The 17640-nt window shown below is 41.9% G+C and overlaps 1 protein-coding gene across 1 annotated transcript; it reads right to left on the reverse strand.

Moving 5' to 3' along the window:
* Nucleotides 1-4268: 4268 nt before the first annotated feature.
* Nucleotides 4269-17387, reverse strand: LOC138603290 (uncharacterized). Its single transcript, XM_069674973.1, has 11 exons — nucleotides 17293-17387; nucleotides 15429-15549; nucleotides 13989-14096; nucleotides 13848-13884; nucleotides 11724-13525; nucleotides 11588-11618; nucleotides 9550-11315; nucleotides 9373-9421; nucleotides 7412-9210; nucleotides 7267-7303; nucleotides 4269-6402 (listed from the first exon to the last, which is right to left on the reverse strand). Exons 1-11 carry the CDS (start codon nucleotides 17385-17387, stop codon nucleotides 4871-4873), a joined length of 7377 nt encoding a protein of 2458 aa, XP_069531074.1. The 3' UTR covers nucleotides 4269-4870.
* Nucleotides 17388-17640: the final 253 nt, after the last annotated feature.

Here is a 17640-nt window from a genome sequence, read left to right on the forward strand (position 1 = left end):
ATGTGGTCCTACAGGCTGCTGCACCGGGAGCTGTGTTCAGGAGGTCAGCAGGACTGCAAGATCATTCCCGAAAAACCGTAATCACTGCGGCTGTTCTGCTTTGAGCTCGGGGTATAAATGTTTTCTTCAATTTGGTTTTAGCAGCCAACAGAGGAGTGGATTCCAGGAACACAACTAATCAAGCACATAACAGTCCTGTCATATCACGAGGGCATCATAAATCTGAGCTAAATGAGCCGGCTCACTGTATGAAAAACAGCTCCCACGTCCAAACACACTTTAAAGGGGAAATACACTCTAAAAAGATTTATTGTTATTTCTATTGCAGTGATGTAGCTGTTTTTCACACAGACTGCTGTCCACTGATGCTGGGCTTTACACTAAACATCTTTTTAAATGATTTCACCATCGCAGAAAATTTTCCAATGTTGGAAAAAAATCTAAAGGTTTGCTCCAAGTATAGCGCCCTCCAGATATCTTGATTGTTCTGTTTAAACGTACTGTGAAGGGAGATTGATGCCTCTTTTAACCTACAAAACCAGACAAAGCTATTCTGGAAGATTGACTCTTTTTATAAAGTTCCTTTTAGTTCTTGTCACCGATGTCGTCGGGTCAGATTCTGATGAAGCTATTTAAAGCATGCAGAGTGAAAGAGCGTTTGTTTATGTTTTATCTTCCAACGTTTAAAGGGCCAGTTCGCCAATTTTCAAACTAGATCCTGTCATGCTATTATAGGGAGCTAACGCCATTATGGTAGGGGAAAAAAGCAATGTTGCTCTGTGCCTTTGAAGGACGCTATCCACCTCTCCAATGGGCCCTGGAAAACCTCCGCCAGACTATGTAAAATGCGTCACCGGGGGAGACCAGGGAGCTCGCTAAACTACACTTCCTCAATCTAGGACGCCCGCCTCCGATGTCATGTCTCCTTCAAACTCGTCAGGTTTGAAATGTAGACTGCAGACCTGAAGATTTTTTAGACGATCCACCGGTTGTATTTCCGATTCTGTACCGCTCTGAGCCGTTGCCTGCAGCGAAACGGTAGTATTTCACTCCAGCGTCTCTCACTGGGCCGTTCCTTTCAGAGGGAGGGGCCCAATGCACGCTATGTGTTGTAGGAAAGTAGAATGGGCAAAACCACGAGTTGTTTGTACAACTTTCTCTACAGCTATGGTGCCAATTTCAAATATTCTTGCTTATATCGATTATGGCTTTTTCCAGGGGTGAATTGCTCCTTTAACTGAATCAGAAAAAGGCTTTTAATTTTTGAATACTACACACACATTTACAGGACAGAATAAGCTAAGAGAAAAGTCACCGCTTTGTGCACAGAGGTTGCCAAATTCGACATAAAATTCCTCGCAGTAGCTTTAAGTGGTCACAATCCTCAGTCTGAGCTGTTTTACGTTTTCTTTCTCGTATTGGCGTTTTGCTAAAATCAGAACGAAAAAATTCAGTTCCAAAGTTGGGAAGTTGTTTGTATGACTTTGAAGTGTTCATGAGCCTTGAGAAAAAACATGGACGCTATTAAAAGATGTACTGTATTGCTCAAGACTAAACTAAAAATTATTCTACAGTACGTGAAATAAAAACGTCATTCAATTCAACATTTACTTAGGTCAGCAATGTTTGCGTAACTTGACGTCAATCCGGGGAATTTGGAGAAATAGTCACCGAGTCAATAATGAAGTGAAACTTGTGCCGACTCCTCGTCATCCATCTAATTTCTATTTGAATGTGGAGCAGCACATACAGCCGTGAATTACAGGATGTGTCTATAATCCACTTTGGGATTTGTTTTATTATTTACCTTCTATGGAGCAGCTGCAGGATTTGTGTCATGACATCATCTATTCAGTCTGTCTCTTCTCTCTTCTTCTGGTCCAAGGCATGAGCTAAAACCGAGTTATACATCACTTAAAAATCAAGTCAAGGGGTGGCGGCAGTCTCTCAGGTCCTTTATCACTCAGAATGAAGCCGTATCACTGCATCTGTGGAGGTGTTGCTGAAGAGGAGCAAAAGGTGTCGAGGGCAGAGGGGGCTGAGGTGAACCATGTGGGTGGGGTGATGACTTCAGCAGAGTCTGGGGCGCTTTCATTCACTTACAGACGTCTAATCACCAGCACCTCCTGGTAAACATGAAGCCGAAGAGCGATTACACGGACAGGCACCAGCCGGGCTGCGGGACTCTAAACAATACAATAGATAAATTGTGCAGATACATCTGGCTCTTATGAATTTAGTCCTTTAGATTGTGGTTGGGGAGGCGTGAGAGCACAGGCATCCTTATAAATGATTCAAGCTCACTTCTTTAAGGATTACAAAAGCCTTTCCGAGCGGCATGCTCACTGCTCTGTGAAAATGTTCCAGGATTAAATAAATGGATGCTTTACATGCGTCCAAAAGGGGAGCTGAGCATTTGTTATCAGACGATCAAGTAAAGGAGGAATCATAAAAAAATAATTGTAATCACTGGTGATTAGATGATCTTTTATAAACCTCAGAGGTCAGGCATATTCATCAAAGACAAGCCTTCACATTTCACATAGTTTTTAATCAATAAGTTTAAAGAAAAAGTGATGTGTTGTCTAAGAGTACAATCAAGTCAACTTTGGAATAATTAAAACCAAATTTTTCTGGTCGTACAAGAAGGAGCCGAGTCCTGGCCTGTGCTGCCAATTTTCCCTGAAAGGGAACCTTGAAATAAAATCCACTTAAGCCCTCTGTCTTCCCCTCCAGAGTGTAGTTAAATCCTGGCTGTGTATGGACATGATTACTGAGTGCCACAGGTCTTACATCAGTGCAGAACCTTGACTTCCAGCAGGAAACCTGGAGCACGGGTCAATTATGGCAATACCTTGTTTTGCTTAAAGACGGAGGATGTGTTCTTCATGCTCAAGCACACGGGCTGCACTTGAGATTTAAACTCCAACAATGTCCACTTTTACTTTCAGTGTAAATAAATAAAACACAGCTTGTAGGAAGTATATCGCTCTTGGTTGAAAGAGTAGATGATGCTGGTGTGCTCCTGTGCTGCACATGGCTGCAGTGAGGCCCCTGAACGCTGCTGCCGGCGGTCCACAGCGGAGACAGATCCGTTTGCTCAGCAGCTGAGCGGGGACACGGAGATGCTCCTTTCACAGTGAGCTGAGCACTGACAATCGGGGCTTTGTCAGAGAGGCATCTGCTGTTACAGCTCACAGGAAGAGGACCTGTCTCTTTAAAAAGTACAATCAGAGGGGTTGTCAATGTTAAAGATAAGGTGGCTTCATGTCAACACAATGTATAAATAAAGATGGGTTTTAAGAGCATACAGGCCTCTCTTTCCTGTAGAATATTTCAGAGCAAACATCCACTTTGTCCAAAAGAAAACACTTTAATAAATTTTTTCCTTATTCATCCTGGATCCTGTCTTTAACTTGAACTGTAAGTGACTTAAATAAACCCTGGCATATTGTCAGTTTTATAGCAAATAATTGACAAGAAATGCAGACACTGCCCGACAGAGTACACTTGTTCTTAGAAATTACACATTAACCAAACCACAATGGTAACAATAGAGCCAGAAAGCGGTGATTTGCATCTCTCTCACATACCCAGCATTGCAGACCTTTCACTTTGAGGAGAAAATGTAATTGTAAAATAAATATTTGGCAGGAATCTGGAGATAACAGTGGATAAATGACCACAGGAACCCTCTGTCTAACCCAAAATCTTTGTTGATCAGTAAAGGAAATATGAAAGACATTTTTATACATCATGGCCTGGAGGGTGAACTGCCCATTTTCCGTCAGCAATCATTAACACTGGCAGCCTGTATTGCCAAGTCACATACCTTTAGAGCAGAGGAAGCATGAAATACCCTTTAACAGTAAAATATTTAAAAACTAGAAAACTACCAAACTAGATGGAACATGAATACTGCATTTGGAGAGTAGCTCTACGAGCAAGTAGCCATTAGCTTACACTTGCTAGTAGCCACCTGCATTTTCTTCTGTCCTACTGAATTTCACTGCTGTTCTCTGCAGGTATTACACTTATTAGAATTAGATAAGCCACCTAAACAAGGCCAATGAAATTTGTTTTCCCAACAGTATTTCACTGAGCGGCAGGTTGAAACTTTCTATGTTCACCTCTTTAGAGTGCCACTTCTTCCCAGATTCCGATAGTTCCTCTAAAGGAATATTGCAGCCTTGTGGCGCCATCTAGTGTTTAACAAGTGTGTGACACAAGCTTGAGGAAAGAAAAAAAAATCCAAAATGCAAAACATCTTTTTGGAGCATTTTATTACTTTTTTGACAAATATATATGAAGGTTTTCCTATCAAGGAAACATTCTTTCAAAGATACGTTTACAGCAAATTCATTCCTGCAAAGAGACAGGAAAGATGGGAAATCATCAGAAGACATGATGGAACTAACAATTTCTATTTGTGCCCAGGAAAAGGTAAGGGTGCAATTTCATGATCATAATAAATTCATGACGGTGAAACAGAAGTCAGGCAACGCCAATGGGACATTTTTCAACATCTGTATTTTCATGATAAATGGGGTGAATTATTAGTTCTGCATCAAGGCACACAAGCATTGAGAACCGTCAGTGGAGCATCGCTTTTTTTGCCAAGACATTGGTCCCATTGGGCAGTACAGCTGTACAAACTACAGAACAAAAAACAAAATATAACAAAGGGCTTGGTTTGCAGGATAACAAAAGGAAATCTCAAAGAATTTAGATCAATAATGTACACAAAGATTGAGTTAAGAGCTCAGGACCTCGACTGGGATAGAGAAACATTCGCTCTTCAGTATGGAGGCGGTGACATCTCAAATTAATTTCGCAAAATCTGCTAGCCACGACGGAAGACCTGCACTTCTTACAGAGTATGTAGCTCAGTTAGGCATCTCTTTTTCTGCTGTATAAACTCCTGTAAGCTTCTTTTTCCCTGCCTGAAGTTGCTTTCCCTCCTTGAAAATGGCAAGATGACCTGCAGTCTGAGGAGAGTCTCAATGTTACTAAAACTTCTGATCTGTGACGTCTTGAGCGTGTCGAGCACAGTCGTCGGGAGATAACCTGCCATGGGATGCAACCATTTCTCCTTCCACAACTTCATCTCAGAGTGAAGGGAAACCTGATCTGGCAAGTCCTCCTTGTACAGGCGGAACACGAGACCACTAAGGATGCTGGTTTCTACTTTGGACATTGCGTAAGGCACAATCTCCAGACACCTCAAAGTATCCAATACCTTTTCTGTGAAGAGGTCGTCAATTTCTGCTATCGAGTGCTCGACAACTTTCGTGCTTATTGATTCTTTGTAAAACTCACTCAATGGCTCTAGAAGCACTGAATGCAACATTGTCACATGCAACTTGGAAGCCAGCGTGATGGCTTCCTCAAACCAGACCTTGTGATGTGTGTCGATATCGCTCTGAAGTTTACTGAGGGACGCTTTGAGATCAGGCAAATTATTCACAGCAAGTAACATGTCTAAGGGTTTGCCCTGAAGAGACTGACTCAGCTTCTTAGTCACACACAAGATGTTCTTCTGCACCACTGTTGAGAGGATAAACTCAAAGTTTCTGATCGCATCAAAGAACTGTGATGCTTGCTGCTGGTTTGAAGTACTTCCCTCCACTTTCAGCTCGTTCAAGCAGAGCATGACGGCTTCTAAAATCTCTACCATCACTTCATGCATGTCGTGACTCTTCTCCCAGTTTTTGATCAGTTTGTCCCTCAGCTCGTTGCCCTTTCCTTCATCGTGCTGGAAAACGTGAATGATCATGTCTTCCAGTTTGTTCTGGCGGTCTACATCCTCTGTAATCCAGTGTAATATTTTACCTATGAGAACTGCTCCATCTGCTGCTTCTTGGGCAGGAGAGGATCGAGCCAGCCAAACGTTAAGAGACAAAGCAGAGCTGAGAGTTCTTACAGCCTGGGGGTATTTTTGAGCTATGGCTAAACTTACAGCCTTCATCTGAGCTCCTACTTCACCAACACTCAACAAGGCCTGTCCTCTACAGAACTCCATGTTGAGCCCCCACTTCTGAGACAGGGCTGTCTCAATAGTATCTGCAAGGACAACTGGGTCTTCAACAAAAGGGATGAAAGCTAACGTTTCCTCACACTGGATGTCCTCTTTGTTAAGGTACCTGATGCACAACGGCACATAGAGCTCGCCGTCAATTTTAACAGCTTGCTCAGTTATGACTGTGAAGAACTGAGAGTCCCAGAGTTCCTTGAGGATTTGTTCACGCAGTTGTGGCTCGTAGAAAGACACTGCTGTTCTTGGTCCTTGAGGAACCTCCTGGATAACGTCATCATCAGCCGATTTAACTTCCCCATCTGTCGGAACTGCTACACTGGAGGCCTGTGATTCTGTTGGTTCCAACGGTTTTACTTCTTCGCCTCCTGATTTAAAGAATACAAATACATTTCAAAGCCACACAGACAAAACTACCTGCTGCAAAGTAACTGGTTATTTTGTCTCATTACTACAATCTTAAGCTGCCCCCTAAAAATCAGATTAGATTCAAGTAGTCGGCCGTAATGAACCCGAGTCAACTACTAATTTGTCAGTCGAATCTCTGCAGTATTTTTTTTAGCTGAATCATTGTACACAGAGCAATTCAGAAACAACAAAGTGTCAGGCTGTAAGTTCAGTCTCAACATGACCCTGCCTTGAATATTGTTCACAAGGTTTAAAATCAGAGGCCAGACTATCTCTAGAAGTCTCCTCTCTAAAACAGACCAGTAAAAGTTAAGTAGTTTCAGGTTAATAATCCGTGTTTCTCTGGCACTGTTTGGTGGGCACAGAATGTCAAGGGGGTCTCCAAACTGAGCTGCGGCTAGCTTATTTGTAGGTACTCAGTTTGTTATAGGTTAGGATGCCTTCAGTGTTCACACCCTGCAACTAAAACAGGTAAAAAACACTGAATAAAGTAGTTAAGTGTGCAAAATCAGTGTGACCAATGGTCTTCAGTGGGGCTCGGGGCATGCAAGCTGAGCTGCCTCTAACTTTAGCTCATCAGCAGACTAAAATCCTTAATCTGGTTAAATGATAGTTAAAAACAACAGTGACTTGACTTGAAAAACTCAGAAAGTAGTCGGCTGGAAATGCATTTTATGTGAGGCCACACTGGAAAACCCTGATAGAACGTCTCACAGGTAACACATGAGATTCATGTAGGGTGATAGAAGAGTTTGGTATGGTGCATAAATGAAACAAAGAGCCAAAGCTTTGTATTAATCAGTCAAAAACATGAAGGCACTTACCACAATCCAACTTGAGTCTTTGTAAAGTTCCCATCACCTAAAAAATATGTGGTGCTGATTAGAAAAGCTTGAAAATGCAATAACTATGTTTTCTTGTACAACCGTTGATAAAACAGACATACTTAAATACAATTTAAAGATTTACCTTGGAAAGGCATGGACTGCTCTCTGGTTCGACTGTCATACACCTTTCAATGACCTCCGGGAGTCTCTGCAGTGTTGTGCAGTGAGAGAGGAGCATCACATGATCCATTCTGCTGCTTTTGCATACGGTGTTTTTCAAAAGATCCCTCAAGGAATTCAGAGTGGTCTTCATCAGGTCACACTCCATACTAACACTTGGCAGGACAGCCACCAGCCTGAGCAGCAATGAAACAGTTGGGTGGCTCTTTGACTCAGGATGAACAAGTGTTTCAGCAATAGATGCTGGAGGAGCAACATCCTGGTATTTCTCTCTCCAGACAGACGCCCAGGCATTTATTTCCTGCTCAGCTGCTTCAGGCTCAGGAACATCTGTAAGGTAAATGCTGAATGGCTTGTCTGTGGACTCTGACAGAACGGGTTGTGGATTACAAGAGGGCAGCAATGACAGGACTGAGAGGGCCTTTAGGTGTCCGTCTGAAAAGCTGTACTTCATTTCATCAACGAGACTTCTGAGGAGAGGGACACTCAGATTTTCTCTGTAGTATATCTCTGGGGATTCATAGCTGCTTGCTTCCTCTGAGAAGCACACTTGTTCAGGAGCTACCTTGGTTGCAAGCTGGAAAGCCTGCTCAAACCAAGTGGAGTGCACCGTGCTCACATTTTCTAACATTTTGTTAAGAGTCTCTATGATGGACGGGATCTTTTCCACTTCACAGAGAATATCAGCAGGGTTTCCACAGCGGAAGACAGTGCTACAGTTACGAAGAGGAGCACAAGCATGCTTTAAAATCACAAGGGTGACGATGAAATCCATATTTCTCAGAGCGGAGGAGAGAACTTGTGCATGCATGGACTTGACACCGATGGTACTAGAGCTGACAGCATCCAGGCAGCTAAGGATGCCCTCTAGTGTGTCAGCGAGTATGTCAAAGAAATCCTCCCTCTTTTTCCACCTTGAGCAGCATGTTTCTGGTATTTCCTCCAGGGCTTCTCTTGGCATATTTAAAAGCCCATCAACAGCCTGTGCAAGCTGCCCTTCAAGACAAGGAGACTCGTCAAAGAAAAGCAGCAGGTCTTCTGTGATGTCCAACATTTTTGCTACTGAAGGACAAGGTACACTACCTGCCAGCCAATGTGCGAGGCCACAAGACTCACTGGGTGTTACAACAGAGAGTGGATAGCTCTTGAGGGAATCCAGAGACATTTTCTTCAGGCTTTGATAACCCGAGCCCAAGTGCATAAATGCTTGTCCACGACACTGAGACATCGGTAAGCCCCAGTCTTCAGTGAGAATCTTTGCAAGGTTTTTCGCTTGTGTATCAACATGACAGGTTTCATCGAATGGTAGGAAACCCATGAGCTCTACTTTCGGAGCAGATTCTCCAACATACCTAACAAAAACAGGTAGGTGCGTCTTGTCTGCAATTCTCACAGGTTTGTCTGTGATAAGTGAGAAGAACGGCGATTCCTGAATTTCTCTGAGGATGACATCTCTAATTCCATTTATGAGGAGGTTCACCATTTCCTCATCACCTATAAAAGGTGTACATTTGCTCTCACTTCCAAACCAGTGGCACATGCTGAGCTCCTGGATAAAAAGCTCTCTGTCTTCTTCTGAGAGGTCGGAGAGACTGATGTTCTTTTTCCCCAGTAGTGCAGCCTGTCTGAACACTGTCGCCAAGCTGCGACGATTATCTCCTGCATGCCCATTCTCATCTGCTGGTTTCATGTCTTGGACATCATTCTTGTCTGGAGATTGCAGAATATTGGGCTCTTCGGATTCCTCTTTGACACAATCAACTAAATTCATAAGGAAGAAAAACAGAGGTCATGAAAAGCATCCAATTTATGGGGGGGAAAACTACTCCCACATACTAAATATGGACATTAGGTAAGTAATGTAATCTTATCACACAGGAATTGTTAATAAATGTAATGGATAACATTCCTAAACAACCATACCTTCCATATTATTTTCAGAGTTCCTGTTGAGACTTTTAGATTCCTTGTCCTGTAAATATACCCAGGTAAATATGGATTAGTCACACAGCCATAAAACTAATAAAATAGAGAGTAAAATAAGAAATTAAAATGTAACACAATTTTCATTGAGCTTTATTAAAGTAAACAAGCACGTACCAGACAGATACCCTCCAAAGCTTGTGGAGTAACCTTCAAACACTGGGTCACCATGTGGTCTAGGTCTCTGCTGAAGTCAGTGCCCACCTGAAGCATAGCCAAGCACAGGGACCTGTCGTTGGGACTTGTGTTTCTCAGGTACTCTTGAAACTTCTTGTGGCGCATGACAACACCACAGTCCTCCAGTGCTGTGCTAGGTAACACAGACATGATCCTCAGCAGTGCATTGATGTTCCCAAAGTACTGCATGAGTGGCAGACGTAATGTGTGGAATATGGAGCCTGGGATGGTCACGGAGGCAACTTTGGTCTTCCATGTCACTCTCCAGCAGCACAGCTCAGTGAAGAAGTTGTCAGCATCAGGAAGATCTCTGCTGTAGAGAGGAGGCTTTGACTTCAAGCTCTCGAACATGTAACTCACTGTGACGGAGCATGGAATGAGGCTGAGAAAGTTTAGAGCTTCTTTGTGGTCCTCTGAAAAATGATCCTTCACGGCATTGATGAGGTTATCTACAAGGGGCACACTCAATGCATCTTTGTAATAACCGACTGGCTTGATCATACCGTCTCTTGGCAAAGAGTTTTCAGGCACTTCAATCTGCACTCTTAGACTCTGTGCTATTGCGCAAGCCTCATCAAACCAGTTCTGGTGAAAGACTTTCATATTTGTTTTAACTCGGTTCAGCGTGGCCACAATGCCGCTTATTTCGCAAAGTTGGGATGCAGCACTGAAGTGATCCTTCTGGAGACCTGCACTCAGCTCTCTGGTAAAAGAGGATGCATTCTTGAGAATCACCATGGCAATGATGAAATCAAACTCCATCACCTTGCGGAGGATTGCCCCAGCCTGTTCAGACACAAAGGCTTTCCATCTCTGTGGGTTGTTTTTGATTTTCTCCAAACATTCAACCAGGGGCTCCAGCATCTGCACAAACACCTCATAAGAATCATGCTTCTCTTGCCAAAGGGCACAAAACTTCCCCTGTAATTCTTGGACCTTTTCGTAGCTCTCTCTCAGGCCAAAGTCTATTACATGGTCTAGTTGTTTTTGTAGAGCAGCACTGCTGCCAAAAAACATCAAAACCTCTTCAAATGTATCCAGGGCTCTCTTAACAGCAGGCACTGGGATGGATTTTGACCACCATGTGTTAAAAGAGTAGGATGAGCAGTGTGTGCTTATGGCAAGAGGATGCTTCTCCTGGACTTTGCAGGCAAAGGCTTTAAGCTTGTAGGAAACATCACCGGAGCCTAGGTATGCTTGACCTCTGCAGTTATTCAAATCAAGACGCCAATCAACTGTCACTATTTCCATGAGACGCTGAACCATAGTATCACAATCAAGATCTGCCTCAAGAAATCCCATCAACTCCAATCGCATGACATCAAAACTGTCCACAAACCTCAGGAAAAGTGGGAGATAGTCTTTCTCCCCAAACTTCACAACACGGTCAATGAACAAGGAAAACAATGAAGTCCCCACTTCTGTGAGGATTCCCTCCCTGACAGCGTTTTCACATACAGTAAGAACCTCGTTCATTTCAGACTTGGTCACGTACTCGACCTCTCCGTCCTGAGCAGAAGTGTCACTATTTTGTCTGCCTTGACTGCTGTATGCAGCCGTCACTGCAGCCTGCAGAGCAGATTTTAGGGCTTCTCTATCAGTCTCTGCACATTTCATCTCTACAAGCCTCTCAGCATCCATCTCTAGGTTTATGAATTGTAATTCTTCTTCAGTGTCCTTTTCAGCATGGTTCCCGTGGGATGCCACTGAAATAAGAGGAAGGAACTGTCATTAGTAATAGTATCTTTCATTTGTAAATAAGCGATTATAAAAAACGTAAACAAAAATATAATTCTGCTTAGAGATGTTCCAATAATACCTCTTACAGATACAGATTCCAATACCTAGAATTGAGTATTAGCTGATAGATAGCTGATCTCTAAAAACATTGCCTTAAATGTGTATGTTGAATAGCTGTGTGATTAACCAAAATTGCAGCAATCTGATAGGTGAATAAATTATTTCGAAGTCATCTCACCCTTTGGAGGCTTCTCCTTTGTGTCATCATCCTGTAACACATACAAGGCATGATGTAACTACAGGTACAATTGTTGCTTTATCATTAAAAAGGGCAATTCATTTCTATACTATTCTGCTTATAAAACTCCACTCACCATTAGCAGCAACTGCAGGATGTCTGGATGCTTCTGGACATATGACTCAACCATTTGTTCAACATTGAAGTGCACATCTTGGTTCACGTAGACATATGCCATGCTGCAATGTCTTTGGTCCTCGGGTGTGGCCTTCAGGTAAGCATGGCACCGCTCCAGCACCATGTGGTATTGGCCATAAACATCTGCCTCTGCATTGACACAAGGAACAGTACCCAACACCCTCAGCAAGCTCTGCACATTCGGATAAAACCCGATATCTGGAATCTTGAGTGTAGCGAACACTGTGGTCGGTAGGATTCTGCGTTTGCTCGCGTGTCTCCACTTCACTTCCCAACAGCCAAGCTCTTCGTAAAACGTGTCAGGCCTTGCAAGGTTGTTTAAGTTGGCATCTGCTACTTTATCCCTGCGAATGCTGAAATTGTGGTCAGCCATGTAGGATGGCACTAAAGAGAGCCATCGAAGGATTCTCACCATCTCTGTGCTGAAGACTCTCTTTACCTCTGCAACAAGATACTGCAAGATAGGCCGGCCCAGAGTTTCTCTGTAGAGGTCCTCCAGTGGTGTTTCAGCTGCATCTCCTTGGTCCATCTCTGGTTTAGTAACCTCCACTCCAAGCTTCTTAGCTCTGCCAATTGCATCTGAAAACCATTTTCTGTTGAATATTGCAAGCTCCTGTTGGTATTTGCTTACCAGCTTTAAGGCATTGGAGATTGTGTACTGCAAGGTACTGCTGATGCTAATTATTCCCCTGAGACTTGAGTTGAGTATGCTCACACAACAGAGGGTGTTCTTTAGAACAACAAGTGTCATGATGAAGTTGAAATTCTTCAAAACTGGCTTGAGTTTGGCCATCTGTTCGGCAGTATCCTCATCTACCTTTGAGATCATCTCATTGATGCAGTTCAGGAATGGCTCCAGAATATCTAACATGGTCTGGAAAGCATCAGTGCCATATTCCCAGTTCTCACTGAGCGCGGTCTTGATCCTGTCCACTTCCCCTTTTATGTGCCCGTATGTCATCTGGATGTTTCCCTCCAATCTTTTGCACAGCTCTGGTGTTCTCCTGAGTAACGAGGCCACCTCCTCTACAGTGTCTGCAACCTTCTGAATAGAGGGCACAGGCATGCAGCGGATTATCCATATGTTGAAGGCATATGGGTCACTCGGTGATAGAACTACCTGTGGAAACTCGTGCAGGATCCTGCAGGTAAGGTCTCGCATCTTCTGACACATGCTGCCTGTAACCAGATATGACAGTCCCCTGCAGTGCTCCATCCTCAGCCCCCACTTGTTCCTCAACTCTGACAGAAGCATGTAAAACAGATTCTCTGCATCCATGTCGCACGGTAAGAACCCGATGAGGTGCTTCTGTGGGAAGCCATCCACTGTGACAGACCTGACGAAAACTGGAATCTGCTCCTTTCCCTCGATACTTGTCACATCCTGAAGCAGGATGGAGAAGAATCGAGCCTGTCTGAGGCTGTTCTGGATCTCCTCCCGCATGAGGTCTTCGCTGAACTGGAGAATTTCTTTCTTGTCAATTTTCTCCACACAGATTCGATTGAGAGCCTGCTGACCTCTTGCACCTCCAATTGGCTCATCAGTGTTTGTGTTTGCACCATTGATGCTGAATCCAGTCAGTGCCAGGATTTCCTTGAAGTAGACTTTCAGAGTCTCTTTTGCTTTGGAGCTGGCTACTTCCTCTGGGGACTGGTTCTCTTTTTGCAGTTCAGGCATTTCACTGTTCTCTCCAGTTACTGCTGTCGTCTCCTCAGACACTTCAGCTGTATCTGTGTTTTCTGATGAGAAAGAGAAAAAGAACTGATTGAAAGGTTGAGATCATTTTGAAATTGCCAATATGTACAATAAGAACTTAAATTTCAAATTCAACAAAGCCCAAGATGCTAACTACTACTTTATGTAATGGTTCATTGTGCAGGTCTTTTTTTTAGGTCAGCAAGATGAAGATGATGACGAGTGTAAGGGACACTTAAGTGTTTGCTTCTGAGTGAAATGCAAATTTTGAAAATGTGGCTTCATTATTGACCGATGCTCATGAGTGATAGAATCATTCTGTTACTATAGGGATTTTTCAAGAGTGAATTAAATCATTTACTGTACCTTTAGTTTTCTTAACAGAAGTAGCGTCCTCTTCCGACTAGATGGATGAAAATGATAATTACAGGTTTGCATCTCAAGTGTTTTAAGCTCTAATGAAAAATGCTGTGAAGAATAATTTTTAACATTGAGTGAAACACTTACAGGATCTCTGGCTCTTTTCCTGTTGCAGGCTGATTGATTATTCACAGGCGCTGTGAAGTCAAATATTGTTGGAACAGCATCTTCCTTTAAGACACAACTGGAGGCACTCTGGAAAACAAACAGCAGGAGATCACACACTTATGCTTAATTTACTAATTCACAAGTTTATACCATACCATATGATATTTGGATTAGGAAATCTAACATTAAATACTAAAATTAAATACACTAAATAAAATAGGCCTACTTAATAAGCATACAATCAAAATTAATGAAATGTTTTTGCTTTGAAAGGAACTGTGTGTATTTTATTATAAAAACATATTTATAGTCATATACTATTACAACAACATAATGAACAATTTGTGTTAATACAGTACATTGAGTTACGAGTCTAGCTTTGAATGTTCAGTCTTTGCTGACAGCGTATACGAGTGGAGCTGATGCAATTTGGGGATTTTTGCGGTTGTAGTTATTGATGACATTTTCATGGCATTGCGTAACAGTGATTCATAGCCGCCTGCCTTGTGTATGTACATAAGAAAAACTATAAGATTCAATGCATACATTGTTTTTGTGTGCCCAAAAAAACTGATTCTATTTAACTTGGCAGTTGTATAAGGGGCATCACAAGTGTGGTACTCATTACAAGAGTACAGTTTCGATTAGACTTTGGATTTTAAGGTGCAATTCAATGCGATTTTTGATTAATCAACTTTTTTAAGCATTGACCACTATGACAGTGGATACATTCAATTGCACCCTTATATAATAAGGGACAGTGAATATTATTCACAATACTTTAAATATGCCAGGGTACAACAGCTGTACAAGGTACAACAGCTGTAAAGCAATTCAAACATTTGTATAGTTTTAGGGGCAGTCTTTGGACATATATACAGTGCATTTAGAAAATGCAACTCTTTTTTTCCCTGCATTTTACGACATTCAGCCTCTTGCCTGTTTACTGCCAGCTTTGTGTGTTGTAAACAAACCACCAAGCAGACACTTCGCCAGGCTGGGGATTATTGGAGTATGTATGGTAGCATTTCCATGGCCATATAAACAGCGTAGTAGGAATATTGTCTTAATATTTTTTTCTAGTAAATGCATCATTATAACATTACTGTTATACTATCAAATCTCACAGGGAGTAAAAATTCTCATCCAAAAAGTGCAGCTGTGGTTTACCTATTAACTGTGCTGTGTCGTCATGTTATTTTTTTCATCAGCAATCCTGCTTTTGATTTATTGAAATTGAAAGCTTGTAACTGATATTTTTTTTATAATGAATATAAATTGTGACACCTCTAGTCATTATCCTTTAGTAATTGCTTAGTAACAATAAAACCAAGTGTTAGTGTCACAGAATGACAGTTCGTCTTATCATTATACCATCCAAATAAATACAGTGTAATGAACAACAGGATTGCTTCTTACCTGTTGAGAGATCACAGAGGGCTCAAAGTGCTTTGCACAAAGTCTGTACAGTTTATGCAACTGTTCAGGAGGTTCTGATGCCAAATCCTGGCGACGACAGTTGATCAACCATTGTTTGCAGCTGAAAAATACAGGCAGAAAAGACATAGCCTAAATTGTTGGTATAACTTTCAAAGACCTCATAATTATACAAGAACCCCATATTCAACTTAATCTTCTGTACTCTGAATGTATTCAATTATGATTTACACAGACATGAGCTCTCAGAGGATTGTGAATTAGTTTGGATTTCACACATCCACTGACACAATTCTACTTTGATTTGTTGCAAATATAACACAGCCAAGCCCCAGCACTGCTGATGATAAAATGAAAGAACAAAGTTGCAACTGACTGCTGACAAATGCCTCCTTCAACCATTTTACATAAGCTCTTTTGATTTATTCTAATTTTAATTATCTCTTCATGTCAGCCAACTTCATTGATGCATGCACTGAATAGTGAAAGATAGATTTTTCCCAAAGGAAAATTAGTTTTACTTGGCTTAATTTCACACACTATTGAGAGGATAGCCGTTAAAAAACGAGCACATAAAACAAAATGAGTAGAAGAAAAAAACAATAAAAACACAATATTGGATTTTTTTGAAGATATCGGATATGCCGATATTTTCCAACACTTTTTGATGATTTTGATACTGAGAAATTAGGCACGTTTTTTCCACCTAATTGCAGAGAACATCAAGTCTCCCCTGTAGTGGAATTGATATCATGCCTACTCTTATAGTAGTGGTTCATTAGCTATGTACATATTTTTTTAATATACACTTGTTTACTTATTTTACATGGCTTTTATTGTAATGTTGCACTAACTTACTGCTGTAACGCTGTAAGTTTCCCCGTTGTGGGACGAATAAAGGATAATCTTATCTCATTTATTTTCTTTCAAATAAAACTAACACTCATCAAGCTTTTTCAGGGAATCATCGGGCATTTAGGCATAATTAAAGCTTTGTTTTATCGACAGACATATACAAGGATGCATCCCTAAAAATCACACACTGGTTGCAGAAGTAGACATGATACATTTTAGGATTATGTATTTCTATTAGTCTTTCCAATGGCTTGAATGTTTTGTTTTAATGCCTACAGCTACATTAGTGTGATACAGTCAGCTAAAGTACAGCTGCCATTTAATTACAATATGTAAATTAATTCCACTGAACATAACCGTTTACTACAACCGGAATCCCAAACAGCGAAACAGCGGCAGTTAACAGGTAACAGGAAGAAGGGAGGCGCTAAACTGCTGTTTGTTTGTTTACGGGGACTTCAGCTCTGCTAAGTTTAAATCACATTGTTGTTCACAATGACTTGTACTGCAAAATTAATGCTTAATTCGGGTAGATGGGTAACTAGTGTGTATAATAACGCCAAACAGCGCTCTCAACGGGAGGTATTTAAACGTTACTGAGCTAACGTCCATTCTAACGTCCGTTCTAACGATACCACACTAACGGTAGGTGTCGTGTACCGATGGCGATGAAAATTAAAGCAAAAAAGTTACTCACTAAGTTTTTTCTTGGTTATTTAAATGACTGAAGACAAAAGATGAAGTTATAAGGCCACTATCACACGTCAGGGTTGGTCTTTGAGTCTAAATGAGAGAACGGATCTAATTTCACACGGACTTTTCTTTCTAGAGTAACGTTAGTCTGCGCCATTTTCCACAGAGTTGTGTCACTGTTAGCCAACATGATGTTAGGCTAACGCCAATGCTAACAGTGGATAGCTAACACATTCATTTTGCATGCTAAGTGGCTCATTTTTAACCCATTTCTCAATGAAATAAGCGCCCCTCTTACCGCTCCGGATCCAAAGGAAAGCTGAAAAGTGGAGTGGAGTTTTCGGGTTCCCCTCGCTGATAGTCACAGTTCTCTGCGGCGCAGCAGTCAGTCATTTTGAACTGCAATGTAGCTAGCTAGCTAGCTAGCAACTTAGCTAGCTTAGCTGGCGGTTGCAAGCTGGCAAGCCTACTGTGAGCAAACCTGCAAGAGAGTCTACAGAGTCATGCCTTAGGCAAAACCTGCAACTAACGCACTCTAGTTTCAACGTTATCGTCGCTTCTAATTGTGTTTCTGGCACTGAGAACCTACTAATTCCATGCTTCCAAAAGTTGATGTTCCGTGCTGAGCCAAGACTCGCCGAAAGCG

The sequence above is a fragment of the Semicossyphus pulcher genome, unplaced genomic scaffold, assembly GCF_022749685.1.
Source record: "Semicossyphus pulcher isolate SPU_LCO1_2020_fin unplaced genomic scaffold, fSemPul1.0.p SCAF_10, whole genome shotgun sequence".
NCBI classification, from domain to species: domain Eukaryota; kingdom Metazoa; phylum Chordata; class Actinopteri; order Labriformes; family Labridae; genus Semicossyphus; species Semicossyphus pulcher.

What these genes read in the sequence shown, in the direction of transcription:
- LOC138603290 (XM_069674973.1), bottom strand. Translation starts at nt 17,387, where the DNA reads ATGACTGACTGCTGCGCCGCAGAGAACTGTGACTATCAGCGAGGGGAA. An exon ending in CCTCTGTGATCTCTCAACAG is followed by an intron (nt 14,097 to 15,428) that starts GTAAGAAGCAAT and finishes TTTGTTTTCCAG; the next exon opens with AGTGCCTCCAGTTGTGTCTT. An exon ending in TTCTGTTAAGAAAACTAAAG is followed by an intron (nt 13,526 to 13,847) that starts GTACAGTAAATG and finishes CTTTCTCATCAG; the next exon opens with AAAACACAGATACAGCTGAA.